This window comes from Sphaeramia orbicularis, chromosome 8 (assembly GCF_902148855.1).
Source record: "Sphaeramia orbicularis chromosome 8, fSphaOr1.1, whole genome shotgun sequence".
Taxonomy (NCBI): domain Eukaryota; kingdom Metazoa; phylum Chordata; class Actinopteri; order Kurtiformes; family Apogonidae; genus Sphaeramia; species Sphaeramia orbicularis.
This window is the reverse complement of record NC_043964.1, coordinates 27496972-27517752: the sequence shown is the minus strand read 5'-3', so window position 1 is coordinate 27517752 and position 20781 is coordinate 27496972. Positions and strand designations below refer to the sequence as shown.

The 20781-nt window shown below is 40.4% G+C and overlaps 1 protein-coding gene across 2 annotated transcripts in view; it reads left to right on the top strand.

Annotated features, from left to right (window-relative positions):
* The first annotated feature begins 9194 nt into the window (after nucleotides 1-9194).
* The window catches only part of cyth1a (cytohesin 1a), a 65533-nt gene continuing 53946 nt past the window's right edge, over nucleotides 9195-20781 (top strand). Inside the window, exon 1 of one of the 2 annotated variants that reach the window (XM_030140727.1) lies at nucleotides 9195-9476. In XM_030140727.1, the coding sequence (XP_029996587.1) occupies nucleotides 9458-9476 (19 nt within the window). In that variant the 5' untranslated portion in view covers nucleotides 9195-9457. Of the gene's footprint in view, nucleotides 9477-15746; nucleotides 16147-20781 lie in introns of those variants that run through there. The other variant, XM_030140725.1, reaches the window with a different exon arrangement.

Sequence of the window (20781 nt, the reverse complement as noted above, 5' to 3'; positions counted from 1 at the left end):
GTCCCTCCAGGATTTCGCGGGATTTTTTTTTTTTTTTCATTATTGTGGTCTAAAATGCCCGATTTTGTTGCAGCTTTTCCAAAAAAGTTGCGGTGAAAGTTTGCGATGATTTGAGGCTTCTTTCATTAAAGTCAGGAATATGTGCATTTGCAAAATACCTAGAACAGTCTTTTTTGGGTTTTTAGCCTTAAAAAGCACCAGGAAGCCATGATTTAAAAAAAAAAAAAAAAAAAAAAAGGCTTTTTTTCATTCATTCATTTATTTGTTTTGAGCGGCCAATGAGAGCGCAGCGTCACAGAACACCAGCCAATGAGAGTGTAGCATTACAGAACGTCACTCAGAGAGAGCAGCGTCACAGAACACCAGCCAATGAGAGCGCAGCGTTACACAACACCAACCAATCAGAGCGTAGCATCACACAACGCCAGCCAATGAGAGCGCAGCATCACAGAACGCCAGCCAATGAGAGCACAGCATCACAGAACGGCAACCAATCAGAGCGCACCATCACACAACGCCAGCCAATGAGAGCGCAGCCTGATAGAACGTCAGCCAATGAGAGAGCAGTGTTACAGAGCGCCAGCCAATGAGAGAGCAGCGTCACAGAACGCCAGCCAATGAGAGCGCAGCGTCACAGAACACCAGCCAATGAGAGCACAGCATCACAGAACGGCAACCAATCAGTGCGCACCGTCACACAACGCCAGCCAATGAGAGCGCAGCCTGATAGAATGTCAGCCAATGAGAGAGCAGCGTTACAGAGCGCCAGCCAATGAGAGAGCAGCGTCACAGAACGCCAGCCAATCAGAGCGCAGCGTCATAGAACACGAGCCAATGAGAGCGCAGCGTCACAGAACGTCAGCCAGTCAGAGCGCAGCGTCACAGATTGCCAGCCAATGAGAGCGCAGCGTCACAGAAAGTCAGCCAATGAGTGAGTAGCGTCACAGAACGCCAGCCAATGAGAGCGCAGCATCACAGAACGTCAGCCAATGAGAGCGCAGCGTCACAGAACGCCAGCCAATGAGAGCGCAGCGTCAACGAACGCCAGCCAATGAGAGAGCAGTGTCACAGAACGCCAGCCAATGAGAGCGCAGCGTCACAGAACATCAACCAATGAGTGAGTAGTGTCACAGAACGCCAGCCAATGAGAGCGCAGCGTCACAGAACGTCAGCCAATGAGAGCGCAGCGTCACAGAACATCAGCCAATGAGAGCGCAGCGTCACAGAACGTCAGCCAGTCAGAGCGCAGCGTCACAGATCGCCAGCCAATGAGAGCACAGCGTCACAGAACGTCAGCCAATGAGTGAGTAGCGTCACAGAACGCCAGCCAATGAGAGCGCAGCGTCACAGAACAACAGCCAATGAGTGAGTAGCGTCACAGAACGCCAGCCAATCAGAGCGCAACGTCAACGAACGCCAGCCAATGAGAGAGCAGTGTCACAGAACGCCAGCCAATGAGAGTGCAGCATCACAGAATGTCAGCCAGTCAGAGCGCAGCGTCAACGAACGCCAGCCAATGAGAGAGCAGCGGCACAGAACATCAGCCAATCAGAGCGCAGCGTCACAGATCGCCAGCCAATGAGAGCGCAGCGTCACAGAACGTCAGCCAATGAGAGCGCAGCGTCACAGAACGCCAGCCAATGAGAGAGCAGTGTCACAGAACGCCAGCCAATGAGAGCGCAGCGTCACAGAACGTCAGCCAATCAGAGCGCAGCGTCAATGAACGCCAGCCAATAAGAGAGCAGCGTCACAGAACGTCAGCCAATAAGAGCGCAGCGTCACAGATTGCCAGCCAATGAGAGCACAGCGTCACAGAATGTCAGCCAATGAGAGCGCAGCGTCACAGAACATCAGCCAATGAGTGAGTAGCGTCACAGAACGCCAGCCAATGAGAGCGCAGCGTCACAGAACGTCAGCCAATGAGAGCGCAGCGTCACAGAACATCAGCCAATGAGAGTGCAGCGTCACAGAACGTCAGCCAGTCAGAGCGCAGCGTCACAGATCGCCAGCCAATGAGAGCGCAGCGTCACAGAACGTCAGCCAATGAGTGAGTAGCGTCACAGAACGCCAGCCAATGAGAGCGCAGCGTCACAGAACGTCAGCCAATGAGAGCGCAGCGTCACAGAACATCAGCCAATGAGAGCGCAGCGTCACAGAACGTCAGCCAGTCAGAGCGCAGCGTCACAGATCGCCAGCCAATGAGAGCACAGCGTCACAGAACGTCAGCCAATGAGTGAGTAGCGTCACAGAACGCCAGCCAATGAGAGCGCAGCGTCACAGAACAACAGCCAATGAGTGAGTAGCGTCACAGAACGCCAGCCAATCAGAGCGCAACGTCAACGAACGCCAGCCAATGAGAGAGCAGTGTCACAGAACGCCAGCCAATGAGAGTGCAGCATCACAGAATGTCAGCCAGTCAGAGCGCAGCGTCAACGAACGCCAGCCAATGAGAGAGCAGCGGCACAGAACATCAGCCAATCAGAGCGCAGCGTCACAGATCGCCAGCCAATGAGAGCGCAGCGTCACAGAACGTCAGCCAATGAGAGCGCAGCGTCACAGAACGCCAGCCAATGAGAGAGCAGTGTCACAGAACGCCAGCCAATGAGAGCGCAGCGTCACAGAACGTCAGCCAATCAGAGCGCAGCGTCAATGAACGCCAGCCAATAAGAGAGCAGCGTCACAGAACGTCAGCCAATAAGAGCGCAGCGTCACAGATTGCCAGCCAATGAGAGCACAGCGTCACAGAATGTCAGCCAATGAGAGCGCAGCGTCACAGAACATCAGCCAATGAGTGAGTAGCGTCACAGAACGCCAGCCAATGAGAGCGCAGCGTCACAGAACGTCAGCCAATGAGAGCGCAGCGTCACAGAACATCAGCCAATGAGAGTGCAGCGTCACAGAACGTCAGCCAGTCAGAGCGCAGCGTCACAGATCGCCAGCCAATGAGAGCGCAGCGTCACAGAACGTCAGCCAATGAGTGAGTAGCGTCACAGAACGCCAGCCAATGAGAGCGCAGCGTCACAGAACGTCAGCCAATGAGAGCGCAGCGTCACAGAACGGCAACCAATCAGAGCGTAGCGTCACACAACCCCAGCCAATCAGAGCACAGCGTCACAGAACGTCAGCCAGTCATAGCGCAGCGTCACAGAACGTCAGCCAATGAGATCGCAGCGTCACAGAACACGAGCCAATGAGAGCGCAGCATCACAGAACATCAGCCAGTCAGAGCGCAGTGTCACAGATCGCCAGCCAATGAGAGCGCAGCGTCACAGAACATCAGCCAATGAGTGAGTAGCATCACAGAACGCCAGCCAATGAGAGCGCAGCCTCATAGAACGCCAGCCAGTCAGGGCGCAGCGTCACAGAACGCCAGCCAATGAGAGCGCAGCCTCATAGAATGCCAGCCAATCAGAGCGCAGTGTCACACACCGCCAGCCAATGAGAGCGCAGCGCCACCCAACGCCAGCCAATGAGAGCGCAGCGTCACAGAACGTCAGCCAATCAGAGCGCAGCGTCACAGAACACCAGCCAATGAGAGCGCAGCGTCACAGAACACCAGCCAATCAGAGCACAGCGTCACAGAATGTCAGCCAATGACAGCATAGGGTCACACAACCTTAGAGCCTGATCCTTAGTTTTTCTCTTTCCTGTTGTGCTGTTACACGGTTATAACAACCATGTTTTGTAATAAATAACTTATACATACAAATGCAATGTAGAACAACATCACTTTCATCCAAATACATGCAGTACGTTATTAATCAGTCCCTCCAGGATTTCGCGGTATTCTTTTTTTATTATAGTGACCTAAAATGCCTGATTTTGTGGCAGCTTTTCCAAAAAATTGCGGTGAAAGTTGTGATGATTTGAGGCTTCTTTTATTAAAGTCACAGGAACATGGGCATTTGCAAATGACCTAGAACAGTCTTTTTTGAGTTTTTAGCCTTAAAAAGCACCAGGAAGCCATGATTTTACACAAAACAGGCTTTTTTTCATTTGTTCATTTATTTGTTTTGAGCAGAAGAAAAATGTAAACATTTTTTGTGTACAAGGAACTAATATCAGAGCAAATACATTAATAAAGATGATCAAGACAAAATAACATTTTCCATGTACACTAGTAATAACAAAATAAATTCAGTATGTTCTGCTCAAAAAGGGGTGGGAAGAAGAAAACTTCTTAAATCCCACCCCCATCTTACATTTATACAACACAACACATGACTTTTGCTTCCTTAATGATTTAGTAGTATATTTAGGGTTAGGGTTAGATGGGTTACGTGCACACACACAGACACACACACACACACACACACACACACACACACACACACACACACACACACACAGTTCAGCCAAACTTGGGTTGCTTTCTATCTAAAACATAAGAGTAAACATTAATATTAACACCAAGTTTAATGACTAATTTCGTTTTTGAGCTCGTTTTTTAACTCCACACACAGACTTGCGCTTACACTCCCTCACGCACACACACACACGCACGCGCACACACACACACACACACACACACACACACACACACACACACACACACACCTACACACACACACGCACAATCCACAGAAAGGAAAGCATGCCTCCACAGGTTCTTTATTCTTCTCTTATATTGCCTTATAGACTATATCTGCGCTAACCTTGAAATACATACATGATTTACACTGAAAAAAATGTAAAATAAAGAAGATAATATTGCAATAAATGGTGATAAATCACTTAAGAAATGTTTAATATAGAGGAAAAAATCCTTTGGGAACTGCCACAAAAGTAGTGCTGGGTCTTTATGGGTTAAAATAAGTCACCAAATATTAATGAGCTGAAACATCTGCAGCAGTAAAATGTAACATAAGCAGTAATATTAAACAAATACAAGATGTACTGTCACTTCATTCTTTATTTACAATTTACAGATAATACCCTATTTACATACTTACCATGAGTTCATTTTTATTTTAAGTATGAAGTATTTTCACCCTCTGGTATGAATACTTTTACTTAACCCTCACAGACCTAAACATACCGAACCATCTATTGATTTAAAATGAATCATAACTTTTCAACCACTGAGATGTGTCTTATTTGGACATTTAGAGGCTTTTTAGTGAATATGGAAACACTGTCATCTTGTGCAACACTGATTCACTAATAAAATCCATATAGTTTGACAATCACAGTGGACGTAGACACTTATTTTTTTGTTCAGAAAATGGAATATATTGCTGAAAAAGTCCCTTTTTCTTCAGTTTTGTCTGTTTTGCTGATAAGCCTTAAATATACTTTTAGCTTTTATGAGCATTTGCAATAAATTAAATATAGGAAAACACTTGATTTTTTATTTTATTTTTCCATAACCTTTATTTGAGTGACACCAAGTGGCAAGAAAACGTATCTACAATAACATACAACATTTACATTAAGTCATCATAATGTGGGGGGAGGGAGGGGGTTAGGGGTTAGGATATAGGCTATAGCGTGTAATGTACAAACAAACAAAATGACTGAGCAGGTTGTACAGATCAATGTCCTGTCTTGGTTGTGTAAATGTTTTGTGTGAGATGTGTATGTGGTGTGAATGTTGTGATGTGGGCTTCTCAAAAAGTCAAGGGTTTGACTAAAGATAATCATTAAGTAACTGAAAATAAGTGAGAAGAAGAGAAAGGAAAAAGAGAGTGAGAGAGAAAAGGAGGAAAAGGGGGGTAATAAACATAAAAAAGCAAATAAATGAAAACAACCAATGAGATCACAAGTACAATTTATCTAAATAGAATGTCACCAGTGTAAATATAAACACTTGATTTTCAATGAAAAATGCAAAATACAGATGATAATACTGAAATAAATGGCAATAAAGTATATAGGAAAGATTAAATGCTTGAGGTGAGGCAGAAAGAAATTAAATATAAATACATAGATAGGTAAGTAAATTAAATAAATAAATAAAAGTAAAAGAATAAAAAAAAAAGAAAAAAAAAATACAACTTAAATTCATTGCATAAGGCTTTAGTTTTCACAGCTTTAGAGTTAGTGCAAAAGTTAAGAGTGTCCAAGTAGGATTTTAAGTAGGACTGAAAGACCACAAAGCTGGGTTTCTGTTTGGCAAATTTGCTTGCATGCACATGAAATTTTGCTAATAACGAAATTAGATTAAGAATAAACAACTTCTTAACAGGCAGATCAGTAATAAAGAAACCAAATAAAATATCTTCAGTTTTGAAGCTTAGAGAAATATCCAGTTTTCTATTTAAAAAAGACTAATTTCCCACCAAAAAAACTGACTGAAGGCACATTCCCAAAACAGATGAGCTAATATTTTATCAGTATTGTGACAAAATGAGCATAGAGGGTCAGCGTTGATCTTATACTTAACAAGAGCTGAATTAACTGATAACACCTGTGTAACAGTTTTAGAGATACCTCTCTACCTTATTCAAGATGAAAAACTTCCTAGGTAATAACCATACTTTTTCTCAGTTTCACTGAATTTAAAAAAAAAAAAAATTCTCATACTTTATTTACATAATACCATATACACACAGAACAGAACATAGCATGGAGAAAACATAATGCTCAAGGTAAGGCAGGAAGAAATTAAATATAAATACATATATAGGTAAGTAAATTAAATAAATAAAAGTAAAGGAATAAACAAGAAGAGAAAAAATAAATAAATAAATAAAAATAAATAAAAATACAACTTAAATTCGTCACATAAGGCTTTAGTCTTCACAGCTTTAGGGTTAGTGCAAAATTAAGTGTGTCTAGGTAGGATTCTAAGTAAGATTTAAAAACCACAAAGCTGGGTTTCTGATTGGCAAATTTGCTGGCATGTATATGAAATTTGGCTAATAAGGAAATGAGATTAAGAATAAACAATTTCTGAGCAGGCAGATCAGTAATAAAGAAACCAAATAAGATATCTTCAATTTTGAAGTTAAGAGAAATATACAGCTTTCTATTTAAAAAAGACTGATATCACACCAAAAAATTTGACAGAATGCACATTCCCAAAACAAATGAGTTAATGTTTCATCCGAATTATGACAAAATGAACAAAAAGGGTCGACATTGATCTTATACTTAACTAAACCTGAATTAACTGGATAACACCTGTGTAACAGTTTTAAAGATACCTCGCTCGCCTTATTCGAAATAAAAAACTTCCGGGCCTTCCTAATCCGAATGATGAATGACACGGAATAACGAATGACCACTAAAATTTGGCGTAAGATTTGGCGTAACGACTGCTCCTTTGTCATTTGGAATAGTGTAAAATGGAATGACAACTACAATGGGAATGACAGATAATGAAAAATGACGTGTCGGTTTACTGGCTGGCTGGCTTCTAGTAAATATAGTGAACAGAATATGGAAGTAAGAACATTTACCCCTGAAGTTAGCTGTCGGTGTAGCCCTGTCTAAGAATGGATAATACATTATCATTCTACCGAATGACAGTGTCGTTCTATGGGATATTGGTGACGTTTCCTTTAGAGAGGTAGACAGAGATTATAACAAGGAGAAAACACTGTCATGCTAATGAATTACAGTGTTATTCCACCCAATATCAGTGTCATTCAGTGGCGGCACCAGGATTTTAAAAGTGGGGGGGCAACTGGAGGGCAAAGAAAATGTTGGGGGGGACAAAAAAATTATGTGCATAGTGCGAAATTAATGCTTTGCGCTTTAGTGGCTGCAATATATATAGCCTATCTGTTACACTTTATATAGAGGGCAATTTTAGGTAAAGTCAGGTCATACTTAATGTATTCAAGGTATTTGTTAAAAGCTATAGCATGAACAACTCAGACTTTCTGTTATGATTATTTAATAGGTACAATCTACTTTCACATATTTCTCTAAACACATCAGAAAAACATGCAGCAAACAAACAGCAATGCCAATGTATGCAAGTGAATAAATGTTGAAAACTAAATAAAACCAATCGCCTAACCAACTAATCAAACAAAACGTATGTATACAATGGCTTCCACTACATGCACATGTATATAATCACTGACAACATCTGTAGGCTTAGGTACACTTTCATACCGACTGGTATAATCTTCTAGCAGAAATTTAAATTGAGTGATAAAACAGACCTGAACAGTTAACAAAACTATTTGTAATTAATAGGTGGGATCAAAACATAAAAAACTAGTCCTTATGCTACTCGTGCTAATTCTTTGCTTTACATTTCTTATGTAGAAGAAAGATGAATGCAATACAAGCGGAGGTATTAATCCATTCCAGAACTGAAGGCACACATATCATTATGAACCTAGAACTATATTATTCAGAAGAAACAACCTCTGCATGTTGGACCTGCTCTTCAGTCTCTTCTTGAGCAGCAGTGGGGCTTTGGACAGCGACCAGCTGGCCTTTGAGACAACCCTCTATAGATACGTGCATGGAGGGGGGGGGGACTGTCTGCCTGGTTGTATTATAAGTGTATCAAAATGTGTTATGTACGCTTTCACTGACGGATTTTTCATATTTCTTTGTTGCCTGAATTTTCCCAAAGATTTGCCCAAATCTGGGGGGGGGGCAACTGGGGGGGGCAAAGGTTGTGACTGGGGGGACATTTGACCCCCCATGCCCCCCCTTGGTGCCGCCACTGGTGTCATTCCATTTGTCAAGGGAGATGGTGGTCATAGGAATGGATAATACAGTGTCATTCTACAGAATGACAGTGTCATCCCATGGCATATTGGTGGCATTTCCTTTAGAGAGGGAGATAGAGATCATAACAAGGAGAATGACAGTGTCTTTCCACTGAATGTAAGTGTCATTCCATTTCTCAAGGGAGCAGTTGTTAAGCCAAATCTTACGCCAAATTTTAGTGATCATTCGTCATTCAGATTAGGAAGGCCCAAACTTCCTTGGTAATAACCTTACTTTTTCCCATTCCACATCAGAATATAAATTACTCCAGAAAAACATATTAGTTGGCTTACAAATTGTATCCCTTTGGATCAGTTCTCTAATGCATTTATTATTAGTTTTGTTTTTTTTTTACTCAAGAACGGATCTAAATTTCCTATTGCGCAATTTGAGGGGTCAGTTTCCCTGAAATAAAAGTTGCAGGTTAAAGAGAAGTTGCATCACGTCGTGGATGGGAGGGGCCAGAGTGTTCACCGGCTCTTCTGGATGCATATCAGCAGGCAGCCAGCATCGACAACACACACACACACACACACACTCACACACATATTAAACGACAACTCTGGGCACAAACAGAGCAGTGTGAGCTGCACACTCCCACCCTGTGTGGAGCCTGTGCGTCCAGACGCGGTGCCATCCGGTGGAGACCTGGGACGTGAGCGACGGAAAGGCGAGGAAGAGCCGAGAAAAGGAAGGAGGAAGAGAACCAGATCGCTGCGGGCTCTCGGCGAGAGAAACCCCGGACAGTGACGCCTGCAGCAGCATCAGGACCACCAGGATGGAGGGGGACGCTTACGGTTTGTCCGCAGTCCTCTCCCACTTAGACCGTGTCATGAGAATGGATGTCTGTGGGCTGGCGTGACGAGTGTGCGTCTGTTTCAGCTGGGCTGTTTCACAATGTTCGTGCTGTGCTGTGGCAATGATCCACACATATGACAGACAGTTCACTACGTGTTCGTACTGATCTGAGTAAGTCCTGCGTGGTGGTGGAAGTTGGCTTTGTTTTTGCGTTCTGCTCTGCGCACACAGGGAAGGAAGTTGCCCTGTGGTTGTGTTGTTATAAAGCAGCTTATAAACAGGTGGCCTCAGTGGCATTCAGAGCCAAAAAGATATAAAAAGATCTGAATGATGAATTATTAAGCATCACACTGCAGCTATGACAGCATGGTGGAAACTGTGAAAACCCACACATTTACAGCAGTGAAGACAAATGTCAAAGTTCCCATTTTAACTGAAAAAAAGAGTCATTTTTTTCTAGTTTGAAGCTCTTTTGGTGACACAGTTTCACATAAAAACTGCCCCCATTTGCTAAAAACAACCCTCATCTTTAAAAGAAGCTGTGTAGTGACATCATGCATAGGGTGACCCCGAGATGATGTCAGGCCATGATGAGCTGATGGCTCATCTTAGGCTACCACTGAGGCTTTTTTCTCAATTATTTAGCAGTTAAGTTTTCTCTGAGCTTAATGCATCTCAAAATAGAAGCACCAGCAATGTCCTGATTGCATGATTTCATCTGATGCTTTGTTAGGAGGAAGCAGGGCTCCTACTCTGCACTCAGAAGAGATAAGTTTTGGTTTCATATAAGCAGATTATTCATTTGAATCCTCAAAAATCTCATCTCAGCAATAGCTGTATATCGAGCAACCTCTTGCAATGTTTTCCAGAAGTTGCATTTCATGTCCGATGCTCAGTACAGGGGGTCAGGAGTATGTTTGGGAACTGGAGTCCATCCAGTGTGCTCAAGGGTCCCAGTTTATTTGCATTTATGCTCCCATGTCAGTATTTTCAAGTTGCAATTCATCACTACATAAATATCTGCTACCAGGGGCGGATCTACAGGGGGGCAAGGAGGTGCAACTACCCCCCTATTGTAGAGCCTTGCTACCCTAGCTGCCCCACCCTACCCCCACCCAACTTTAATGTCCTCAAAATTATACTCTTCATTTATATATCCTAAAGCAGGGGTGTCAAACTCATTTTAGTTCAGGGGCCACATTAAGTCAAATTTGATCTGACCAGTAAAATAATACCATAATAATATAGAAATAATGTCAACTCCAAACTTTCCTCTATGTTTTACAGTGAAAAAAGTAAAATTATGCGATGAAAATGTTTACATCTACCAACTATCCTTTAAAACAATGTGAATAACATGAACAAACTGAAATTTCCTAGGAAAACTAAGTGCAATTTTAACAATATTATTTCTAAGTTTATCATTTACTCATGTAAATTACAACTTACAGATCACAGTGAATCTACAAATGCACAAAACATTTAGTATCAGGCAGAATATTGGTAAACTTACACTTCAGACATTTAAAAATGTTCATATTTGTTCAGGTTATTCGTGTTTTAGTGAAATGACTGTTTTAGTGTACGTACAGTAAAATGACATGAAAATGTTTACATTTACAAAGAGAAAAATTTGAAGTTGTGAGTATTTGTAGGTCATTATGATAGTATTTTGCTGATCTGACCCACTTGAGATTAAATTGGTTTGTATGTGGACCATGAACTAAAAATATTAACATCTTCAGGGTAATTTTTGCATTTCACAAATTCATCCCACAGGCCAGACTGGACCCTTTGGTGGGCTGGATTTGGCCCCTGGGCCACATGTTTGAGACCTTTGTCCTAAAGCCTCTCATAACATTGAAATAAAAGATGAATTCACCACAAAATGTTGATTGTAAATGTAATCTTAGGCCTCTTTCTGCAGGTGAAGTCAGTTTCCTCAGGTGACATTTTAACACACAAAATTAAAGTTAAAGTAAATTTATAGTGAACTGAATGTACGCTAAAGATGATGAATGATCACGGTTCAATATGTGTATTAATACTTGCCAAAAGTGCATTAATACTTGCTTAAACTCTCCTAAAAGAGATGACTGATATCAGTCCTGTATTGTAATTTAAGTTTGAAGAACCTTTGTTTCATTTAAGCCTAAGACCTGTTTTTGTTTTCTTTGAAGGGATAATGTTACAATAACTAGCTTTAAAGTGTTTCAGTGGATCATTTGCTTTTAGACACAGGGGATTTTCATATACTGTATTGAGGACGTCTTGCCACTCCTTTGCCACCCCATGTAAAATGTTCTAGATCTGCCACTCTCTGCTACAGTGTGATGCATAAAAGGCAGGACTTGCTGAAGCTCCCGGCACAAAAAACCCCTTAGCCTTCAAGGCACTTTCTCAGTGAAATTGTCCAGACATGACTTTCACATACTCTTCATTTTTTGGCAGTTATTTTATTATTAATACAGAGTAGACTTACACAACTAAACATGTTGCTATGTTGAAATGTTACATTTATGTGCAGTCTGTCTGACGACAACCTGTGTCTCATAACCTCACTTTATTTTGTAAAATTTATGTGGTTTGTTGAAGCGATGTTGCCAGGTTCTGGTGCCCTAAATCAGCGATCTGGGGATTCATTGGGTGCGGCTCTGTTTCAAGACTCACTTCAAAGGCATTGAGCTGCAGGCTGTCAAAAAGTCTTTGTTTTATCTTTTTTTTCATGCACTTTCACCATGCACTTGCACCTGTCAGTGCAGCCCTTTGCATAATAAAATGTTTGCACACAGAGGAAGCAGTGTGCCGGTTCATAGGTGTGGTTCTCACGGCAGCAGGTATGTGTGGTGGCTGTGGTTATAGGCGTCACCTGTCCTCATACTTTGACTCCTCCTTGCTTCAGTGATTAGCATTTGAAAAATACAGTTGTTTTTATTGGCCGGTTAAACGTTAGTTTCCTGCTGTGTACTGTCACTGTTACTGACGTGAAGAGACAGCTGTGCTCCTGTACTAAGCTCCTCTCACGCTCAAAGTAACTGCAGAAAAAAAGACAAAAAGTCAAAGCAGCTGCAGCAGAATCTCAGGAGACGTGACTAGTGTCTAAGAAAAAAAAAGTGTAGGATGAAAATGTTAAGATGAAAAAGAGTAGAAGGGGATCTTTCACTTTGGAGCATGTTCATGCTACTGCTGCTCTTCTGCAAGGCACTATTCCAAGCAGGCTGTGGTCTAGAAATAAACTGAAGTTTTCCTAATATGCAGGATGCAGACTGGTTGATGAGCACTAGTTACAAAAGAATAAAAAAAGAAACACAAAAAGGAGAATATCAAAGCTTTCAGACCGCTGAAATGAAAATTGGGCCGTTGCTTCTGCAGCTTTTGATCAGTTAGATGTTACTTTCCCGGTTCATTCTATATTTAGCCTGTTTATCTTTTGCAGTGAGTGACTTCACTTGAGTTGTACCTGCAGAGGTGCTGGTCCTGCTCCCATGCAGCCAGCTGTTAGTCACCATGGGTGATACTAACATTAGGTTCCTATGTAGGAGTTCCACCAACACATATCAGCAGGCGCTCTGTAGCTTGACTGGGGTAACTCTGTCGTCTCTACCATCTGATTTCATATTACACTGCAAGTCTCTAAACTCTAAACTCCTAAGTCAATGAAACCGAGCCTACACCAGTAACAACTACCAGGTTTTTTATGTTTATATACATCATGTTTACATTTAGTTTGACTTTCAGCTTCACATTCATGGATTTATTACTGTGAGTGTGATGTTCAGTGATGCAAAATTACCCCTTTTTGACTTAGATGTTCAGTTGAGCAGTAATCTAGTTTCTGATAAAGTGGAAATTAATTTTAGACATGCATAATTTGTTTTCAGAACCCTTTAGGACTCAGATGATATTGGCTGATTACTGTGCTAATGGCTTTTCCACTCTTTAAACCATCATTGGTACATCTCCCTTTAACCTCCTAAGACCCAGGACATGTCAGCAAAGTACAAGCGTTTTTGTTTTTTATTAAATAAGTGCCTATATTGGAAACATCATGATGCAAGTGTTTTCAGATGCAGTTTTTAAAAATTTTATGGAATGTCCTTTGTGGTGGACAGTTTTCTTTTCTTTTCTTTTTTTTTTTTTTTTTTTTTTTGTATAAAGTTGTGAAACTCTTGTCCACAAATGTGGACAGTGGGTCTTAGGAGGTTAAATATCCATTGGTGGTCAGCCTGTTAATGGATAGGTTAGTTGTAGTGACGAGCATTTTTCTTTCTTTCCAAGTATAATAATCACAACAGTTTAAGTGGATTAATTGTGACGCTATCAGTAATGCATACCCCCCAATAAACCTAAACAGTAATAACGATAAAACTGACCAGGAGCAGGTGAACCTCAAGTATAACATTTAATTTTTTAACACTTTTTTAGACTGTTCTTACCATTTGCCGCACTTGAGCAGAGACAGTGTCCTAAAGATTAGGTCTGAGTTAATACAAGTAAAGCATAATTCTGCTCCCTTTCCAAAAAATGTCTTAAAAAAGTTGTCATCTGTCCTTACCGTTTTAACTAATCTGCAAATCTGTTATTTATGCATGTCCCTTATTAGTAGAATAAAACAGTATCATGCTGTATTATATGAGTTTTGTATGTTTTTATGTCAAAATTAACAACATGTGCTGAGTAAATAGAATAAAGTAAAGGCATATGAAGACATCAAAGGACAAAGTAGCATTAAATATATAATATGATAATAGATATACTGAGGTAAATGTGTCAAGTACATTACGTCAAGTTATTTGCATTCCACCACTGACTGTAGTTTCATGTCCTGGTCAATTAACAGGGAGTAAAACTGTTGTTGCATCTTTTGTCCACCTGGTGGCATGTTTGCATAGCTGCTCAAATAAACTGTTCAGTGTCCAGTTTAAAACCAGCCCTACTCTAACAAACCATGAAATCTCATCACAGCAGCCATTACTCCTTCTAAATAAAGACTGAAATGAATGAATGAGATTCAAACATATAGAAAATTTAATTACCGCCCTCCACCTGGAGTTGCAGAGAATACGATAATCTCTGACCACCTGTTTATGAGTGGCTCAGTTAGCTTCAGAACGCTCTCATTTATTGTGGAAGTGAGCAGAGAGGGAGGAATATGCAAACTAAAATAGAGAAGATAAACATTTGTGCTGACTTCACTGTGTGCTGCACTGCTGTTCCTCCTGTGACAGAGCTGCTCCTGTGGGTGATGTGCAGCTGCGGCATTTTAAAGAGGATACTGACTTTGCAGTTCATGCCGGGGTCATTGTGAAGCACTGGGCGTTGGACAATGAGCTGGACGACGATGGCTCGGTCAGAGGTGGTGACATGGCAAATGCAGCACATGTGTGTCAAACCCACATTATCATTTACAATAACTTGTGTGGGTAAGACACTACCCTTGAGATGTTGTCGAGAGGGCAGAGTCATTAAATGCTATTAAATGACTGACAGTGAATGAGAGGCTCATGTTAAGGGCTTTAACACATTCTATGAGACTGACAGGTGGGCTAATTCAGAGTGACAGGTTCAAGTGGTAAACCTAAGAGGAAGCAAAAATCAAATCATAAAACCGTCAGATATTGAACTTGTCACGGGCAGAACCAGGTTGATTTGTTTTGATTAAGTAAGTGAAGAATTGTGAGTCTCTAAGACCCCTGAATGCAACCGTGTCATTGTGAGTAACCTCAATAGATGTGAAAATAATCTAATCAAAACAAATTGCTCACAGTGTTTTGCTCTGGAGCAAATAATTTCTTCTAACCCGTTGCCAAGCAACAATGAAATCTTTATTTTATATGCAGGACTTTTGAAGTCAAAATGTGGAGTGGATAGAAACTAAGAGCAACAGAGGGTGTGGAAGTTGAAACAGTGTTACCAGAGATTTAGTAAATGTACAGTGATTTTCATGTACGGCAAAAAACTATAAGTATTTTTCAGTTGATTTTTTTCCCATATTTTCAATCAGCTCTACTTGATTTGTATTCGTGAACATATATTTGTCCAGAATGTACAGTGTAAAATGCATAAGTGCACCATATGTCTGTTTGCAATCTGTTAAGTCTAAGAATATCTGCTTGAATTAGAATGTAAAGTAGCAAGGGAGTGCAAGTGGGAGAGATGAGCAAGAGAGAGAGAGAGAGAGAAAGAGAGAGAGAGAGAGCGCAGAGGAGTATAGCAGGAGGCTGAGACAGAAGCACGAAAGGGGAACAGGGAGAAAGCAGAAGTGAATTCAACGTCCTGGCAAGTTGCACATTCAAACCGAGGGGAAGAGAAAGTGTGTGAGTGCGAAGGCTTGGAGCGAGGGATTGATCAGGCCGGGGATTAGGTGAAGCAGGGTGACACGGAGTGGGAGCGTCACAGACAGGAGTCCCTCCATGAGTGGAACGGAGGGGAGCACCGAGTGACTGTCCGCAGTCACAGAGGGGAGCCTGGGTCTTTGCAACTTCCCGTTTTCCCCCGTTCGTCCAAATCTAAGAGGAGCACGTACTGTGGCTTCACTGACACTGAGACGCCCCCGTAACGTCCTGCATGAGCCTCACTCTGGAACCATGGGGACAGTGAATGAACTTTGTATGTCCAGCCTTCAGACCTTCCTGTGTCCTGCTGTGAAGCCTGTACAACAACCCACAGGTAAAGTAGGCTCAGAAATATGGGCCTTGTGCTTCTGGGTTTGTATTTCACTGTCATTTTACTGCAATGCTACAACATTAACTGTTTTACGCCAACGTCATCATCCAGTTTTTAATCATTACTGTACATAAAGAAGGGTTTTTGACCTAACCTGTTGACATATAGGTTTTCTATTACATTTCACTCATAAAGAGCTTTAAAAGAACATAACAATACACTATATGGACAAAAATATCGGGACACATCACATCTAAAGTTCTGTTTTCCCTTTCCAGTAAATTTAAATATTACCATGATAAAGATATTCTTGTCAGTCATTGTCAATAATAATGCAATCAATATTAATTTAATATTAATAATATTGGCAATAATATATCCAGGATTGTACACAAACTAGATAATGGTGAATAAATATATTAAATAAAGTATAAGCAGTGGTTATGGTTGTGTGTGGATGATGTTAGGTAGGCCAGGATTTTTATATCTCCGCCCCCCAAAGGGGAGGCAAGGGGTGTTGTTTTTGGTTCGGTTTGTTTTTTTCTTTGTTTGTTTCTTTGTTAACACTTTAGCAGCAAAACTATTAGGTGGGTTTATAGATTGCCAGTGACACAGAATAGATGTGATTACATTTTGGGAAAAGTAGGTCAAAGTTAAAATTTTTTAGTAATTTTTTAAATCTTTTTTTTCCCCACATTTACTTATAATGGACGAAATTTCACGTCTATGAAAACATCAATTTTGTTTCAATTTACTTCAAACTTGGCACATATATAGAGGCAATTGATATGCTGATGTCACCACACACATAGACATGATGACATCAGCCGGAAATAAGTTACAATACGTGCGAGAGGCGAGGTTTGTTGTGCTTGGCACCACCTGTTTTAAATTTTTTCAAAATTAAGTACAAACAAATCCTGAAGCCTTTGTGTAAATGCCGTAGATGACACTGTTATAGAAGTTAACCCTGTAGATTAGACTGGATTAGATTGGATTAGATTAGATTAGATTAGATGTGTTTATCACAATATGAATTCAATGTGTCACCAATACTTGTGTCCATACAAAAAAAAAAACCAAAAACCCAGAAATATTGAAAAGTAAGTAACTAAAAGACATTGCCATGCAGTATAGCTAAAGAAATGATGGCATTGATGTACATTGTATGTCATATGGTAGTTATAAGACAATGATGTGTATTTGTGGCTCATCTCAGATCTATTGGTAGTTTGTTCCAGTTGCTACATAACAATTAAATGCCGCTTTAGTTCCTGTGTTTGTGTTTCTGTTACTGTAACTGCGGGTATAAACACCACAGTTCCTCCAGAGATGACAACAACTGGTCAGAAAAAAGAGCTTCATTAAGAACAACCTAAACCTCTGTCATGTGAGGGAGCGAGCTAATGTCATTATGTAAGGAATGAACAGATCCAACCTTCACCAGGTCACACACATACTGTAGCTGCGAGCTTTACTGCTTTGGCTGGCTGTTTTTCACACTTCTAGCTGATCTACCTCGAGTATGACAACATCCCGGTGCAAACACAGCTTGTCAGTTCTGCAGAGTGACAGGTTGAGTTCTGTTAAAGGCTCCTGTTTCTCCTCATGCCCTGCAGAGTATCTTTACTTGCTGTTGATGCTTGTTGCTATAACAAGGCTGGCAGTGTTGTGTTTACTGGAAATCATCACTCTGACGTTCCCAGACGGATCAGAGCTGTAATTTATGTGTCATTTGGTAGTTAAAAGAAAATCTGAATATCGATGGTGTCTGCAGTTGCCTTTTTCAGGTTAAATTGCAGGTGGTGTGTGTAGACTCCCACCGGGGGTGTTGGAGACCGTGTTCCCAGGCAGGGTGTTGACATGACTAAAGCGGCTTTACTGCGTTGTGGTGAATCAGCTGACGGGGTGCGTAGCAAGGGGAAGCGGTGCTGTCTCAGTGATTTCAAAACACCTGAATCAGCACCAGGCTTATACACGAAAAGATGGGACTTTTTTTGTGTTGGATATGCAAGGAGGAAGTAGCATGAATTTTCTACAATGAAGAAAAAAATGATATATTTAATAGTGCTTATGATGTGGTGTTAACCCTTAACCCTTTATAGGGCACTCATTGAAATACTCAACTTTAGTGTGTTATTGGACATCATCATCCACGTCCTCGTTGGTTGGCATGACAACAGTCTCCCTCCTCTTGCCATAAAACATCAGAGCAATACTTGCTAAAAAGTAAACACATGCAATAAAACAACTGTTACAAGGTCATAAACTGACAAAAGTCACTCGTATTCACTATTTGCAGCTTCAAAATTTCTATAAAATCTCTCTGTGTCACTGTATAATGTTGTAAAAACCAACATGCGTCTGGACCTCACAAGTCGCTTTTCCACTGACCTTCAAATTGTGTGAATATAACTTGTGCATAAAAATTTGTCCAATGGAAAAATGTCAGTTTCACCAAAATTCTTGTTTTTCAATGAAAAGTTTTTGCACTGCAAGATGTGGTTTTTCAGGCATAATGAAATTGGTATATCACGCAAAACTGCAATGGAAAGACCTTTTTCTGCAACTAGAGTCATGTGAATAAAAAAAAAAAACAGATGTTGATGGATGTTACAACAAGTGAAGAGGAAGAGTCTTAAAAGAAACATGGCGCAGTATGTGTGGACACACCAGGAAACCGAATAATTTTTTAATTTAGTACGGGATAGAGGGGTAATATATAATAATAATGAATATATCTGTAAATCAATGTGATATTTATGCTCGTCATGATGTTTATGGGATGATTTCTCTTGTCATCTTACAGTAATAAATAAACAAATCATCGCATTTGTGATTTAATGGATAAACCGACATTACACACTTCTGTTTTTTCAACATTTAGTAAATATTTTTAAGTTTTGTACAGATGTCCAATGGAAAAGCCACTACTGAGGCATTGGATTGGCCCCATGTTTAATGTTTGTGGAAATTACCAAAAATAGTCACTTGCCCAATAAAGGGTTAAAGACTTAGAAATATTTTTGTGGTAATTACCAAATTATTTTTCTCTACATTTAGCATTTCTTAAGTGATTTGTCACGATTGTAAAATTATCCTCTCGGTTTTTCAGTGAAAATCAAGCATGTCCTGAGTATATTTCATTTACTGATCGTGTAAATGTTCATAAAAGTTCAGAATAAATTTCAAAGTTACAAGTAAAACATAAAAAACGGGGGCTTTCCAGCTGAATATATCATTAACTGATCACAAAAGAAGTGTCTCCAATCACTGTTATTTGTCAAACTACAATGGTGTTACTAGTGAATCAATGGTGCAGAAGATGACGATGTTTCCATGGTCACAATGAAGCCTCTGAATGTCCAAATGAGTCATATCTGATGCCGCTGAAAAGCTGAAAAACTGCATTTTACATGATTTATTTCAATGTATTAATAGGATTAAGGGTTCAAAAGTTATTAAACATTTTGGATGAATATATACTGTTGGCTGATGGGAGCAGTTCAGGTCATTGAGGGTTAAGTGAATTGATGTTCGATGTAAAGGTTAAGATTAATTTGGGTTTTCAGTGTCTTTGTTTGAAAAATGTCAAGTGTTTCCATCACCCTCCTGCAGGTGTCTGTTCATCATGGGGAATCATTTAGACTTTGGACCCCATGTGGTGGAGAGACACTGGGCGTTGTTCTGTTGATTTTATTTCCAATCGTGAATCATGCGAGTGAATCATGTGTGATTCATCAAATGGTGATCCAGCAAGTTCACAGCAACATTAATAAATCACTCTCAATAAATTAAACGCACACTGTTTGACATGAGCAGTTATAAACACAAGTGCAAACATGAGTGAGGAGGCTGCCTCTTGGGTGACCTCATGTCAGAGTGGATATTAATAAAACTCCCATATCTGTAATGCTTCTTAACGGAAATGAGTTGATATTTTAGGTTGTTGTAGATAAAATGACCAGGCATATGTAGTCATTTTATAACTAATATTACCATAAGTGTAACGTCACCACAGTCATGATTAGTCTGACTCAGTGTGCTAAACCTCCCGAGACCCAGCAGTTTTTTTGGCCTCTATAGGGGATGAGTTTCACAGCTTTATTTAACCCATAAAGACCCAAACATCCACCACTGATCAAAAGCATCTACTGATCTAAAATGTTTAATACCTGTTGATCCATTAATCCTATCAAAAATAATTGGTGTAAAATTACAGTTTGTCAACTTTTCATGGTCATCAGATATGACCCATTTGGACATTCAGAGGCTCCATCGTGAAAGTAGAAACACCGTCATCTACTTTAAGACTGATTCACCAGTAAAATCATTGGAATGCTTGGTTTATATTCAGTTAATGATGTATTTTACTGAAAAAGTAATTTTTTCTGCAGTCTTCTCTGTTTTTGATATAATAACCCTCAACTTTAACCTGAGCTTTTATGAATATCTTTATGATCGGTAAATAAAATATAGGAAAATACCTGATTTATGCAGATAAAATGCAAAATACAGAAGACAATATTATAATAAATGGTGATAAGTCACTTTAGAAAAGTTAGATTTAAAGAAAATTTCATATGGGAACTGACACAAAAGTAGCGTTGGGTCTTTATGGGTAAAAAAAACCACAAC